The sequence below is a fragment of the Equus przewalskii genome, chromosome 12 (genome assembly GCF_037783145.1).
Source record: "Equus przewalskii isolate Varuska chromosome 12, EquPr2, whole genome shotgun sequence".
In the NCBI taxonomy this organism is placed as follows: domain Eukaryota; kingdom Metazoa; phylum Chordata; class Mammalia; order Perissodactyla; family Equidae; genus Equus; species Equus przewalskii.
The window spans coordinates 12,007,296-12,022,465 of record NC_091842.1 but is presented as its reverse complement, the minus strand read 5'-3'; the positions used below and the strand labels follow the sequence as shown (position 1 = coordinate 12,022,465).

General features: G+C 59.4%; 1 protein-coding gene across 16 annotated transcripts in view; it reads right to left on the bottom strand.

The window, feature by feature from the left end:
• The window catches only part of GTF2IRD1 (GTF2I repeat domain containing 1), a 110,289-nt gene that overhangs the window by 49,983 nt on the left and 45,136 nt on the right, over positions 1–15,170 (bottom strand). For all 16 annotated transcript variants that reach the window (XM_070567781.1, XM_070567784.1, XM_070567779.1 and 13 more), the window contains exons 9-14: positions 11,322–11,505; positions 6,869–6,894; positions 5,834–5,942; positions 4,891–4,928; positions 4,303–4,383; positions 3,563–3,652 (exon numbers count right to left, since the gene is read on the bottom strand). In XM_070567781.1, the coding sequence (XP_070423882.1) occupies positions 3,563–3,652; positions 4,303–4,383; positions 4,891–4,928; positions 5,834–5,942; positions 6,869–6,894; positions 11,322–11,505 (528 nt within the window). The remainder of the gene's footprint in view (positions 1–3,562; positions 3,653–4,302; positions 4,384–4,890; positions 4,929–5,833; positions 5,943–6,868; positions 6,895–11,321; positions 11,506–15,170) is intronic.

Genomic DNA, 15,170 nt, shown 5'->3' with positions numbered 1-15,170 from the left:
CAGCTTTGAGCGGGTGCCTTGAAAGGAGCCCTGGATGGGGACTCGGCAAACTGGCTCCCACCCAAGGCTGTGTGACCTTGGGGAGGTGGATTGGCCTTGCTGGGCCTCAGCTTCCCACTCTGTCAAACCAGGAGGGAGAAGCCTTTCCCACAGAAATGGCACCATACTGGTCCACGCCCCCCAAACCCCCACGGTCTCCGGACTGAGACCCCCATGGTGTTCTCCACTACCAACATGAACACAGCCAGGCGCCATGTGACCTCTTAGCGGCCAGGCCACCCTGTCAGCTCATGCCACGCCTCTGGTCAGCTAACCCCCCCCACCACCAAGTCTCAGCAGAGGCTGCTGTAAGTCCGGTCATGCACAGTCCACGCCTGGACAATGACATCCTTTCTTCATTAGCAGGGTTTGAAAAGCATATCATAACTGATTTAGGAAATGAAAAAAAAAATAAATCACTTAACCTAACGTAGCTACTGTTCCAATATGTCCTTTCTTTTTTTTAAACCAGTGATGATGTCTTCAAGTCAGTTGTAAACACAGCACAGGCGTATCTTCTACATTCTCTCTTGCCTTGGTGCCTATTTTTAGTGGCTGCATAACAGTCCACGAGAACCCACCATAACGTCTCCCCGACAGTTGCACAGGCTCCTTCCAATTTGTCACTGTCATCATTAACACCACCACAAACATCTCTGTGCAGAAAATGCTGCCCATGTTTCAGATAATTTCCCAGGACTGGATTCCTGGAACTACCAGGAGGTGCTCATTTTCATGGCTCTTCAAGCTGACAAATTTCTTTAAAAAGCAACCGCCAATCTGCATTCTTCCCAGTGCCGTCTAAGTGCCCGCTGCCCAATATGCTCAACGAGAGTTCTGTCCAATTAGAACATGCCGAAGGCATCCCTCCATTCAAGCCCTCACTCCTCGGCGGCTGCACACGGTTCTTCACTCGCTTTTTTCGTGCAACTATCCACTCACATTGTGGTGGACACTGGCATGGACCGCCCAGATCCCCAGCTTGGTGCTCTAGCAGAGGGGACTATGGTCAGCAGGCAGCCCACAGTGGTCACTCCTTCCAGGACTGCCCTTCTGGGGCGGCCAACGTCCTGTGACAGATTGCGGTCGGGGTATGAAGGCCAGGACATCCCAGTTCAACTTGAACAATTCTAAGAGGCCATTCTGGCTCCAGAGCTCCGTGCAGGGCTGCACCCGCCTGTCACTGGGGCTGCACCCTGGCTCTCCCGCTCCCTCTGCCCGCTCACGCTTCCATCCCTCCCATTACAGACGTTGATCCCAAGGGCAGCCCCTAACAAACACCCCACATTAAACTCCATCTCAGGGTCTGTTCCCCAGGGAATGCAACCCATGACACACATCCTTGGGCCATGAATTCTTCTTGTGGCCTTTAGTCCAATGTTCTGGTCTCTCAAAGCCCAATGTTCTGGTCTGACAGGGAACATCACTCTTGGGTGGACTTTCCATTCCTTCCCAAGGCATCTGCAGATTGTATAATCCTGCTGCCTGAGATCCCTTCATCCAATGAACTGATCAATGGTCGAGGATGGAGTAAGTCCTCCAAGATGACTACGGGAAACCTTGCCTAGGTGACGGCAGCCCCTGCTTCCCCAGCTGGCCCAGGGTCAGCCTGGGATCCTGAGGTCCTCTGAGCTGACTCACCCCTAATGAATGACCCCACACTGGGTCCCTTCTAATGGCTCACAGTCTCTTCGAGAACTGTGCCTGGGAATGACGCACAGTCTACCTGTTTGCAATTTGGGTAAACCTTCATCTTGCAGTCTGTCTTCCGCTGTCAGCTTCTCTTCCGTCCAGCGTGACTCCTTGAACGCGCTGGATGGCTGTTATCTGCCCTGCGTGTTTCCTGCCTGGGACTGCCTCAGCAGAAGCTGATCTAGCCTCCTCCACTCTGCAGACCCTGCGTCTCTCCTCACTGGACTCCCAGGTCTTCCCCACTCTTTCCCGTTTCCAGACCACTCTCTCTGATGCATAAGATGACAGCAGACGAGGAGTGGAGACATTCTGCCTTTATTCTGTCACCAATTAACGTGGCACCACCCACCCGGGCCTGCAGGAAACCTTATTTGTTTTTCCAGTCATTTGTTTGCTTTTGGTAGGGGAAAAGTTAAACGGTGCAGGAAAGCATACAGAATGTTATACTCAACACCACGTACCCACCAGCTGGAACGAATATATATGCTAGTCTTCTGTCGTATTTGCACCTAATTTTTTTTTTTGGTGAGTAAGATTAGCCCTGAGCTAACATCTTTTGCCAATCTTTCTCTTTTTGCTTGAGGAAGACTAGCCCTGGAGTAACATCCGTACCAATCTTCCTCTATTTTGCATGTGGGATGCCCCCACAGTATGGCTTGATGAGCAGCGTGCAGGTCCACACCCAGGATCCGAACCCATGAACCCCGGCCATTCCTCTGGCCAAGATTTCTGCAGTGCCCAGTTTCTGTCTTTATCTCCACTACTCTGCAGTCTATTCTCAGAGTAAATACTGTGGAAATGTCCCTTGTTAGCTCAACCCCCCAGTGGGTCCTGTCTCCTGAGTCAAGCCCCACTCCTCCCTTTGATGTACACGACCCTGCATAACCCAGCTCATCACCTCCCTGATCTCACCCTCCCCACCTCACTCTGCTCCAGCCACCCGGGCCTCCTTGCTTTACTTGGACATGCTGGGCATGGCCCACCTCAGGGCACTTGTACTTGCTGTTTCTGCTGCCTGGAAAGCTCTTTCTTTTTCTTTTTTTTGAGGAAGACTGGCCCTGAGCTAACATCCCTGCCCATCTTCCTCTACTTTATATGTGGGACGCCTGCCACAGCATGGCTTGACATGTGGTGCCATATCTGCACCCGGAATCCAAACCAGCCAACCCCAGGCCACCAAGAAGCAGAATGTGTGAACTTAACCACTGCACCACCGGGCCGGCCCCAGGAAAGCTCTTTCCTGATATCTGCCTGCTCCACCCAATCCCCCCACACTGCCTTCAGGTCTTTGCTCCAATGTCACTTTCTCAGTGAGGTCCTCTCTGACCACACAAAACCTGGAGTGACAGCCCCTCCTGCCCCCAACACTTCCCCTCCCGGCTCTGTCCCTCCACAGCACCTACCCCCTCCCCCCAACTTTCCACTTTACTCAGTGATTTGCTTATTCTCTGTCTCCCTGCACTGGGAGGTCAGCCCCACGAGGGCAGGGCCTTTGGTCTGTCTGGGTCACTGGCCTGTCCTCAGAACCTTGCATGGGACCTGGTACACAGCAGGTACTCAATAAATAGTTGTTGAATAAACAAACAGGTTAATCCAAATGGGGGCTCCTGAGAAAGATGTAGGAACCAGACTTCCCACAACGCAAAGCCTACTTCGAGTTTTCAGAGAGGAACCCAGCCTGGAGGCCGGGGGCGGGGGGGGGGGGGTGCGGTTAGGCATACACTGGGATTCCTCTAAGGGGCAGTCAATACCAAGGAAAGCCTGGGGGCTTCCTGGCCCACCCCTCTCCCAGTTACACCCCAGGGAGGAGGGTCCCCAGCCTATTTCTTACCAGTCAGCATCTCCATCCCATAACCAGAATCTTCTGAGGGCAGATGCCCAGGCATCGAGTCTGTCATTTCCTCAGAAGTTGGCGAAGGGTCTGGAGACAAAACTCCAAATGACAAGAGCATCTGCTTGTCCCACCCCATCACGGTCCCTCAGGGACCCCTAGCCCAGCATGCCCGCAGCAGACCCTTAAGGAAGCCGCACCCCGGCACTCTGGCAGGGCCACCTGAATGATCAGCTGTTCCCAAGGCCAGGCAGGGGCCCGAGCGGCCTGCAGCCCTACCAACTCCCAGTGGTTACCCCACGCTGAGCTTCCAGAAGCCAAGCACACCCCTGTCTTCACAGATACAGAAACTGAGGCTCGGGGTCCCAAGTCTGGAATCAAACTCAGATCCACTAACTCCAGTGCCTTTTCTTCCCCTCCCTCCTGCCTCACAAATCCCAGGGGATCCAGGCCAGGGAGGTAAAGGCTGGGGGCCCTTTAGGAAGGTCAGAGCCGAGGCCCAATTCCCAGCAGAGGGCAGGTGTGGCTGCAGAAAGCACACGCGACACCCCACTTCTCTCGGAATCAGACTAGAGAAACAGCATCCTGGGGACGCCGCCGTGGCGGGGCGGGCCCTCAGGAGACAGAGGGGACGGCCAGGGGTGGGGCGGCGGCTCCGGCAGGTGCAGGTGCCCGGCTTGCGGGGCTGCTCGGTTCCTGCGGGTCAGGCAGGGGCAGCCCTTCAGATGTCTGTCCCTTACCTGGGATGGTGACCTGAATGATATCCAGGTCCTCCGGCTCAATTTTGATGGGCCTCAGCCCACCCAGCTCCCCGGAGGTTCCTGTGAGGAGGAGACAAGGGATCCAGTTAGGTGTGAGCATGAGCTTGGCCAGGCAGGGCAAGCCATTCCAGAACATTCTCATGTCTATGACTTGTTAGTAGCGCCCAGGAAAAGTCATGTCAGCCCCCACGCTCCTGCCCAGACCAGGAATGGAAGGTCAGGCAGGCCCTCAGGCCTGTCCTGGTGTCTCCAACGTACAGACCTGGCATCTGAGGCCCACAGGAGGAAGCTGCCTACCATGGACGTACCAGGAGCTGGTGGCAATGCCAGAACCTAAGTCTCCCAACTCCCCCTCAACACCACCCACACCCCCCTGCCCCTCCCAGCCCCCTAGTGAGCTCCCAGCATGCTCTGAGGCCTGGCAGGGGCAGACAGAGGGGGCAGAGGAAATTCACTAGGACTCCAGGCTCACAGTCGGAGCTTGTCTCCTCCCCAAGGCTGCTGGGTGGGGCTGGCGGATGCCCTCCCACCCCGTGATGCACACAGCGGGGCCCTGCTCCCCCTCACCTGCCCCACAGTCTTGGGAGATACCACTCTTGTCGGATCTGCAGGAAGGAAGCCCAGAAATGACATGGCATCGGCCTCATGTCCCTCCAGGCAGTCAGGGGCCCACGGTGGCTGCCAATTCAGAATGCACCCCTGGGCCACACTCGCTCCCATCCCCAAGGGGGATGGCCCTTCCCCTTGAGCCAGAGTCCCAGTACCCTGTTTCCAGGGACAACAGTCCCCTGTCCACCCAGCTGAGATCCTGCTCGCTATCCTGGGGTGAGCAGTCTGGGCGCCCACCTTCCCCACCAGCTGGGAGGCCTGGGTCGCCAATCTGAGGGCCCCACAGCTTAGCACAGTGAGGGTTTGATCAGCGCTTGTGAAGGAGATTGACAGCTGCAGGACCACCACCCGGAGGGGGTATGGAAGTCTGAGGAGGGGGCTGGGGAGCAAAGATGGGCAGGGCTCCTAGGATTAATGATTCAGTTAATTCACAGAGTACTGTGGGGGGAGGCCTGGGCTGGATGCGGGGATTCCGGGGTAAATGGCCCATCCCTGGCCCCCAGTGGCCCAAAGCCTGGGTGGGGGCAGGGCAGATGGTGACCAGGCCGTGAGCTGAGTGAGGGCCTCGTGGACATGCAGGGCAGATGCCTGCCCTGGTCCGGGTGGCAGGGAAGCCTTCCGAGACCAGGCAACATACGGCCAGATCCTGAGGAGGGACAAGCGTTCTCCAGGAGGAGAAAATTGGCAGTCTCTGTCCTCCTCTGTCCCCTTAGATTCTCCCTGGGGACAGTGGGGTGAGGGCACACGGGTGTGTGGGGGGTGCCTGTAGGGGATGCCGAGGGGTCAGGAGCCGCTGGGCGCAGCATCCTCTGGCCAGCCCCAGGCCTTGCTCCCCCTGCAGTCAGACCACCTCAGGCGCGAGCAGGGTGGCCCTGGGCTGGGAGCTGGTGTGGGCCCTCACCGAGCAGTCCCGGCCAGGTCGAGGATGGCGGCTCGGGAGACCTCTGCAGAGGCGTCCTCCGGCGGGCTGGCGGGCTCCAGCTTTGTGGGGTCTTTGGTAAACTTGTTCCCTGGGTGGAGAGCAGGGCCGGGTGGAGGTCAGGGCGAGGGCTCTGCAGGCTCCCCTTGCCCGCGGGCACCTGGCCAGGGGCCTCCGCGTCAGCTCTGGAGGGACCCCTCGGGGGTCGGCTGGCCTCTGCCCCTCCTTCTTGTGGGCTCCAAGTCTGGCCAGCAGCCAGGAATGGGTCCTAGGGAGAGATGCCTCCCCTGGGAGAGGGAATAAGGGTCCCAGTGCTCGAGGAGCCCAGGATCCAGGGGAACTGAACAGGAGGAAGGGGAGACGTCAGCCGGAAACCGCTGTCCTGACCTCGCATACACTACTGGGGCCGAGGGAGCCCTCAGAAAGGGGCCGAGCCCCCCAAGGCTGCACCACGGGACCATGCTCTCTGGTGATTATCCCAGGAACCCAGAGGAAGGCACTCATCAGCCCACTTCACAGATGTGGAAAGTGAGGCCCACAGGACCCTGCCCATGGTCATAAAGCTGGTGGGAGGTGGGGTGGGAACGGAGACCCGGGTGCGTTGCACCCCAAGTTCATGCTCCCTCTGCTGCACCAGGCAGAGTCCGCCTCGCCCTCCTGAGGGGTGAGCCACCACTGGTGACGGCCTGGCTCTGCCGGCAAGTGCCTGGGTTTACAGCCAGGCCCCATCGCTCGCTAGCTGGGCCTCCGGGGAAAAATGAGAACCCACTTCCTGGCGCTGTCGAGAACTAAACGAAGTTAAAATGAACTGTGCTGACAGCTTGGAAGAGTCTCTGACACACGTTAGTATCCAGTTCTTCCCTGTCCAGGGCATCCCGAGTCTTGAGGGGCTGTCTGCACCTGGGAGCTGGGGTCCCTGTCTGCCCCAGCATGCCAAAGCCACCTGCGGGCTCCCTCCCCGCCCCAGGGGCCGGGGTGATGGCGGCTTCAGAAGGACTAGAAAGTACCCACACATACCTGTGAAAATTCGCTCATCAAACATCCTGGGGAGAGAGGAGAGCCGGCATGAGAGCAGTGCAGGCCCAAAAGACCCCCTGGGCTCAGAGAGCTGGTCACCAGGTCCCCTAGTGACCCCATATGCATGGCTCTAGCTGTGGATCTGAGCACTGGGCTGGCCACACATGGGGGCCGGAGAGGGCACAGTCCAGAAGAGCCAGGTAGCCCACACCGTTTCTCCACAGCCAGGGCAGGCACGGGCCTGGAGGGTCCAAAGTGTTCTTCACGATGCCCCAGGAGCTTCCCCCAACCCTGAGCTCTCCCTGGCCACAGCCACCAGGGTCCCGTGTCTCAGTGACAGGCACAGGATAGGCCCTGCTCCCAAGCTCTCCATTGACTGCAAAGCCAGGCGTGCCACCAGACCACAGCCACTCAGAGTGACACGTGGGACCCCTCATGTGTGTCTCAGAGGCCAAGGGGGCCCAAGCAGGGAGGGACTTGGGAAAGACTTCAGGGAGAAGGGGACAGCGAGCTCAGGTGGGATGGCTGAGAGGTCCCCCAGGGACAGGCATGGGGTGGAGCTGGGGGCTGCACCTGGCTGGCTGGAGGTGGCCTGCGTGAGGTGACCAGCCTTCAGGGCTGTGCTAGGGCGCATGGTCTCTACCCTGTGGGCAACGTGGAGACCCCAAGGGATGTGGCACCATGAGATCACTCCATCACCAGATAGGGGACAGACTGGAGGGGGACGGCTGGGGGCCCAGGGCCCACTCAGGGACCCCTGAGTCATCCTGATAAGACCCCTGGAAGGCTGGGCAGGGAAAAGGAGGATGGAGTAAAGGTCAGTGAGGAGCTGGGCTCCCCCAGGGCTGGTGTTCGTCCTATTCTACCTGCGGCCCGCACCAGGGCAGCCCCCATGGGCTGGGGAGCCTCAGACAGCTGGTCTGGGGGGCCTGCAGCAGAGACTCGTGCCATGGAGCCACTGGACAAGGGGACAGGACCATGGTCACTAACCTCAGGCTGCAGAGGCAACATGGGACAAATGAAGGGATGTCTGAGTCTGAGTACAAGGGGGTCTGACAATGAACAAGGGGTGCCCAGTGGGAAATTCAAACAGGCAAAAGGCCGTGGCAGCAGGCAGAGCCTGGGTCCCCGTGGCAGTGGGACCCTGGGCAAGACTTCCATCCCCATCCTGAGAGGCCCCCGGTCCCACTGCAGCTCCTAGAGGCCCACACTCCTCAGGGTCCCACAAGGCCGAGGGGCAGCAGGGAATCATCCTGGGGAAAGCCTTCTCCTCAGGTCCACCCAGCGGCCGGCAGACCTGCGGCGTTAGCACTCGCGGCTCTGTGCATTCATTTGGAGGGAGAGTATGGCGGCTTGCACAGGTCCCTGAGGGCTGTGGACCAGGTGGCAGGGAGAAGGTCTGAGGTGCCTCCAAGACCGTGACAGACACCCTCACGGGCCGCCCGGTCTGGAATGCCCGCCTGAGGGGTGTGGAGAGGGTCTCTGTCGATCGACCACAGCACACCCCGGATACTCCTCCCTCTCAAGTTCTGGCCTAGGTGGAAGCCACACGTCCGCCCCTGAGAGGTGAGCTCACCCTCTCACTTGGGGCTACTGTCCTGGTGGGAACAGGGTATTTGGAGGCCAGAGCTCGGCACTAGTGGGGGCCCGGGGGCTTCTCCCTCTGGCAGGAGAGCACCCTGACCTCCCTCGACCTCGCAGACACGGGGGCCGGGGCAGGGACTCCCCCTCCCAGCTGCTTCCTAAGCCCTCTTTTCTCCTCACTTCTGCTAAGATGATCCGGAATGCTCCACTGGAGAGGCTGGGATGGGCAACAGTGGAGAATGTACTGAGGGCTCAGGACCGAGCAGCCAGACCCAAGCACTTTATTCAAACCCAGTCATGAGGTCTCCACTCTGAGGCATGGACAATCATTAGCCCCATTTTATGGATGAGGAAAGTGAGGCACAGAGCAGTTAAGTAACCTGCCCAAGGACACACAGCTGGGAAATGGTAGGGCCAGGATTAAACCCAGACCTTCAGTGCCGATGTGCTTAACTACTCCTTTACACACAGGGGAGACGAGGTCGAGGAACTGGACTCGTGTTTACCGAGCATTCCCCACGTGTCAGGTGTGTTCTGTCCACCTCCTCATTCTATGTTGAAAAACACTGAGGGCGAGGGGCATCACTGCCCCCATTTTGACAAACAAGGAAAGTGAGGCACAGAAGAGAAGTGTTATTCAAGGTTGTGGCGCTGCGAGTGAGTGCTAGCCTAGTCTGGCTGGTGCCAAAGCTGCCTCCTCCACAAAGCCCCACAGGCTTGCTGCTCAACTGCCACTGAGTCTATACCTGGAAACGTGCTGTTCTGACACACCCTGGACTCATCACAACAGTGACCACTTCCCATGACTGGCATGGCCTCTGGGGACGGGGGGACTGTGCCTGCTGTTTCCTGCAGTCCTCGGTAGAGCCCGGTGGAGGGCTGGGCCTGCAGGAGGTGCCCAGCAGACGCTGGTGAAGAATTAGATAACTGACAGTTTGACTGGAGGGAGATCAAGGTCAGCCACGGTGAGGACCCAGACACCACGCCAGCCCATAAGGGGACACCAGGCGTCCTTGCTGCTCTCTTCTCCCCTCACCCCTACGCCCCTAGCAAGAGTCAACTGAGGGAAAAGGACTCAGCAGCAAGAGAGACTGAAGCTAGACAACAGCAGGCACTGCCCGACAGAAGGGCGACTGATCTCAATTCACCTTCAGAGTCAGGTATCCAGCAGGACCCACAGTAGGGGTGGTGAGAGCGCAAGAGGCGGCTCAGAGGTGGTCCCACTGCCGCAAGTGAGCAGATGCGGACAGGGGAGGGCTGCTAGACGCAGAGAATACGAGCCTCGAACGATGAAGATGGGGCAGGTGTGTAGAGGCGGGTCCAGGCAGCGGGCAGAGCGCGCAAAAGCCAGGAGGCAGGGAAGGCGGCGGGGAAGGGACGCAAAGGCCGGCACAGTGGCTGCCGACAGGCCAGAGCATGCGGCTGCACCAAGAGCAAAGGAAGGTTCTGGGCGGGAGACCCACAGGGCCAGGCTGACCCTCAGAATCATCCCAAGATGCCCACCCTCTCAGCCTCTGCTGCTGGCAGCCCCACGCCCCCTCCCTCGGCCTCTGGGGTCTCTAACCTGGCATTCCCCTCTCGCCTCTATTTCTCGCCCCACCCTGTGACCCGTTCCCAGCCCACACTGACAACTCCAGTTTGTCTCCAACCTGGACCTCTCTCCCAGCTTCTGACACCGCCTGGCCTCCAGCAGTTCCGTCTCCCGAGCATCTCCGAGCTCGCACATCTGGGACGAGCTCACCATCCTGCCCAGGCTCGCTCCCCTCAAGCACAGACTCAGACGCACAGGTGATCCCGGCCTCCCCACTCCAGGTCCCATCCATTAGCAAATGCCGTCACCAGCCAGGGTCTGCCCCAAGTCCAGCCACTTCTCTCCCTCCGCCCCACGCTCCTGGCCCCACTGCTGTGGCCTCGTTGCCAGTCTCCCCCATCTGCTCTCACCTCCCTAGTCCGTTCCCCGCAGCAGCCTGAGGGCCCCACCTCAAGCACCCTGCAGAGCTCCTTCCCGCTGCTCTAGAACAACCGCGAGCCCTCAGGGCCCACCCCAGCCTCTGCTCACACCCCGCCCCCGTCAGGGCCGCTCGCCAAGGCCGACCCTTTGGCCCAGATGCTGCCCAGCTGGGTGCAGGCCACCTTCTCAATCTCCCAGCTCTGGCTAAACCAATGGGACCTTCTCAGAGGCCCTCGACCACCCTGAACAGGGGCCCCACCATCCTCCTCTCTCCCGTTACCTTGTTTATTTCCTAAGCTCTAAGTCAAAAGGCATGAGCCCGAATCTGGACAAGCATTCGTTCACTTGTCCCTTTATTCACTCATTCATTCCACAGATACATACTGAGCATCTACTACAGACCACGGATTGTTCTAGGCACTGGGGACTCAGCAATGACGGAACACAGGCCCTGCCCTCAGTCTAACGGGACAAGCCAGCAGGCAGGCACGCGGGCACACGCGCACACTGGGTGCACTCCCGGAACAGACACCTGGGAAGTGGCTGGTGCTGTGCTGCCTGGAGGCAGGCGGCTGGACGGCACAGCCTCTGCCCACCCCCCCGATCTCTAACCACCTAGGAGGACGCATTCTGGAAGTCTGGGCACCGCCTGGAGCTCATGATGCTCCCTTGGTGGCGAGTGCAGGTGGCTGTGCGGGTGAACGCCCCTCCCCAGAGGCAGTAGCCACACAGCTCTGAGGTCAAGGAGCCTGAATTCTCTCCCAGGGCCGCCCGACTCTCTGTTAAGTTACAGAACCCACTCCTTCCACCCCTGCCCATCGGGGGCCTGCTGTTGACCCCTGCCCAGCCTTTACGCCCAGCACTGCAAGCCAGGCCCAGCCTGGGGGTAAGGCCAGGCCCCCGGCCCCCGCCCTGTACCTCTTAATGACAAAGTGGATGCTGTGCCGCTCCTCCAGGATCCGCTTCAGCTTGGGGACCCCATAGGTGCAGGGGCGTTTGAAGGGGATCTTGTCTGGGATGCCCACGATTTCCACAGCCTCTGGGTCACAGGCGATCTTCCTGTAGGGGACGGGGACCATGTGGTCCAGGCCCAGGGCTTCCGCTGGAAGGGCAAGGGCAAGGCTGAGCGCAAGATGGAGGCGGCAGGACACGCAGGGCCCTGGGGCCGCAGTCATCATCACCTCCCACCTCCCAGCACCACTCCACCACGCAGCGCCCAGAGAGATCCTGCTGAAAAGTCGAACCATGGCCCTGCTCGCTTAAAGAACAGCCCGGGATCCCATCTCATGCGGTGACAGCCCAAGTCCCACCCAGGGCCCCCGAGGCCCTACATGAGCATGACCCCAGCACCTCTGACCTTATCGCCCTCCCTCCACCCCTCTGCTCGCTCAGCCCGCTCTCTCCGGCCTCCTGTTGCTTCCCCAACGTGCCAGGCCCACACCCACCCCAGGGCCTTTGTACTTGCTCCTCCGGCTCCTCAGACACTTTTCTCCCTGCTGACCGCACACTCCCCTCCCTCCCTCTCCATTCCAGCGTCCGCTCAAACGTCACATCATCAGCCTCAAAAAGCCCCCTCTGTCCCTCCCTGGCCCCCCACTTTGTTTTTCATCCCACGTTTATCACAAGCTGGCATTACAAACATTCACGTATGCGCTAGCGGTGTGGAACCGGCGCTCCGCGGGGGCGGGGTGACCGTCCACGTCTGGGATCTTGATGGGCCAGGCTGGGACACAAGCCGCTGCTCCCTACGTGCTCGGGAGCGAACCAACGGCTGAAGGAAGTGTCACGGCACTTGGCAGGACACCTCCAGCGATACAGGAGGGCCATTTCCTCCAGGGAGGGCTCGGCACCCCTCTCGCTCAACAGCAAAATGAATGAGACACCAGCCGGAAGCTGACAGCTCTGCCAACAGCAGTGTAGACAGAATCCGGGCTCATGAAGTGATGACTTATTCTTTTCTTCTGGACCGTTGGGTTTGGTCTTGTGCCATTTCATCATTTACTCACAGCCCAGCTCTGAGTTTTCATTCATTCACTCACCAAATACTTCTTGGCCACCGACTATGTTCTCAATGGGACTTCCATGGGTCCCCTGTTCCCCCCAGGGCCTGGGAGGTCTCAGGAGACGAGCTGGGCTGGTGTCCACTTCAATCTTGCCTGGTCACTCCAATCCCTCCCAAGGGTCCCACGTCTCTTCACGGTTCCTCAGGCCCCTCCCCACCCTGGCCTTGCTCTTCTGGCCACATCCTGCTTTGTCTGTGTCCCGACAAGTGCAGCTCAGAGCAGACCCCCTGCCAGCCACGCCCTGACTGGCCGGGCAGAGCTGTCTGGGGCCCTCCCCGGAGCGCCGTCAACACTGCTCTCTGTGGATGCAGCCCAGGTCTGCGTTGGCGGCTCTGGCAGCCAGATCCCACTGTGAAGTCACACTTAGCTTGTTGTCAAATTAAACCCTGGAAATCTCAACAGCTGTCAAACCAGCTCTTTCCCCACCCCCGCCCCCGGCCACCCCTCGGCCCCAGCGCTTGAGCGGCGGGTTCTGCAAGACTCCGTGAATTCATCTCCTCTTGGGTTCCTCTGATCTGCTGGGCCTGTCTCTTCAGCTGCACAGCCACCCTGGGGACAGAAGCACGGCCCCACCCGGCCTCCAGCTGCTGTGCGCTGGGACAGGAAAGCAGCCACCAGGCACAGTCCTCGTCTGTCGTCTAGTCTCAACCTCCTCCCCATCGACAATTCCTGGAGGCTTCCCGAAGGCTCGAGTCCTCCATTCCTTTTCTGGTTTGTTCCCTCTGCACCCCCAGGCCCATCGCTGACCCACATCAAGCAGAGCTGGTGGCTGGAAGGGTAGAACCAGGAGCAGGATCTGCTCGTCCAGGGTCTGCGGGATGCCTCAGGCCGCCAAACAGTGACCCCCCCATGGAGCCCCCAAACACTCCTGGGGAGCTTCCTTCTCCCCAGGCAGCTGAGGGGAGCTCAGAGGGAGCTCTGGCCTGAGGAGGGCAAGGCTTCAACCCCTCCATGCCTAACACTCCTCCTTGGATTTGGCCATGCAGAAGCCCCAGGGTTAACACCTGGGAAAGGCTCAACATTCTGGAAACATCCCGAGCGCACAACGGGACAGAAGACTGGTGGCTGCTCGGCCAGCTCAGTGGGGGCAGAGCCCTCCCAAGGCAGACAGAGCCAGCCCTCGCCAGCTCCCCTCCCCCATCACCCACCAGGCTCACACCTGCCTGGGGTGGGGAGAAACTCAGGTGCAGACAGCCTGGGCAGTACTGGGCAGAGGGGAGGCGTGGCTGGGCCAGGGTGGCCACATGGAAGGCTCCTGTGCTATCCCAGACTTCTCACTAAGCCTCAAGGCCTTGCTCAGCCCCAACTCAACACGGAAGGCACAGCCCGCCAGGCCCACATGCCCAGAGCAGTCCCAGCGTGGACCAAAGGGCCCTTCCTCCATGAAGCCCTCCCTGACTGCCCAAGCCTGTGGAGACCTGGCCTTCCTCTGTGCCATGCTCTCTGCGGGCCCCACCAGACACACTCCCACACACCAGCGTGTAGCACTGCAGGCTACCGTGCGCGGTGGTGTGCGTTGCAGACACGTCTTCAGATACCCACTGACATACCCCGAGACCAGAGTGGGCCTGAGAGCCTGGCACAAGGTGGGAGCTCAAAAGACTGGCAGGGCTGGCAAGTGAGCGGACCAGCAACTGCAGGAGAAGAACAAAGAAGCGAGGGAGGCAAGTGTGAGGCATGATGTAAGGAGCACACACTGGTCTCCAACTCTGGTTCCGGGTGCGAGAGCGCCTGTGTGTCGTTGCCCCATGGGCATCTTCTGTTATTCATGACTAGTCCCCTGCAACCTTCCTGAGTTCACCCAAGGTGACTTGAGGGGCCCCCAGATGCTCCGGGGTGGGGGTCGGGCACCAGAGGACAGCCCATGTGACTCGAGGATTGAAGCTTTGAGCCCCGGCCTCCTGGCACTAATCACCCACGGCTGAGGACGAAATCAACCGTGCCTACTTAAGGGAACCTCGGTAAGAAAGCTAAACACAGGGGTTCAGAGGACTTCCAGACCGATGAATTCATGTGCCAGGAGGGGTGTACTCCATGTTCCACGGGGACAGAAGCTCCTGCGCTCGAGACCCTCCAGAAGGAGCTTGCTCTATGTCTCTCTTCATCTGGCTGTTCACTTGTATTCTTTATAACAGACTAGTAAATCTAAGTGAGCGTTCTGAGTTCTGTCAGTCATTCTGGCAAATCACTCCAAGGAGGGGGTCAGGGGAAGCTCAGATACGTAGCCAAGTCAGATAGAAGTGTGGGTACCCTGGGACCCCCTACCTGTGACAGGCAACTGAAGTCTTGTGGGACTGAGCCCTCAGCCCATGGGGTCTGCGTCACTCCAGGAGGTTAGTGCCAGAATGGAGCTGAACTGTGGGACGCCCAGCTGGTGTCCACAGAGAACTGGAGAACTGCTTAATGTCGAAAACCCCACACTTCTGGCGTCAGAAGTGTCGTGGGCAGAAAAAAAGACTTTTCCTTTAGCGAGGCAGGAGGGGAGGGAGGAAGAGGAGGAAAAGAGGGCTGAGAGAACGAGAGAAGGAGAGAGAAGGATGGGGGCAGGGAGGGCGGGAAAGCCCCACCCCATCAGATCCGTCATGGTGGGAAGGCCAAGGTTAAGGAGGGAGACTGGCCAACTCAGGTGGTCGGGCAAGCGGCCGCAGACTCCCAGGGCGCTGCTTTCCCCCACCCCCATGTGCAGGGAGTGCTGAGCCCGACC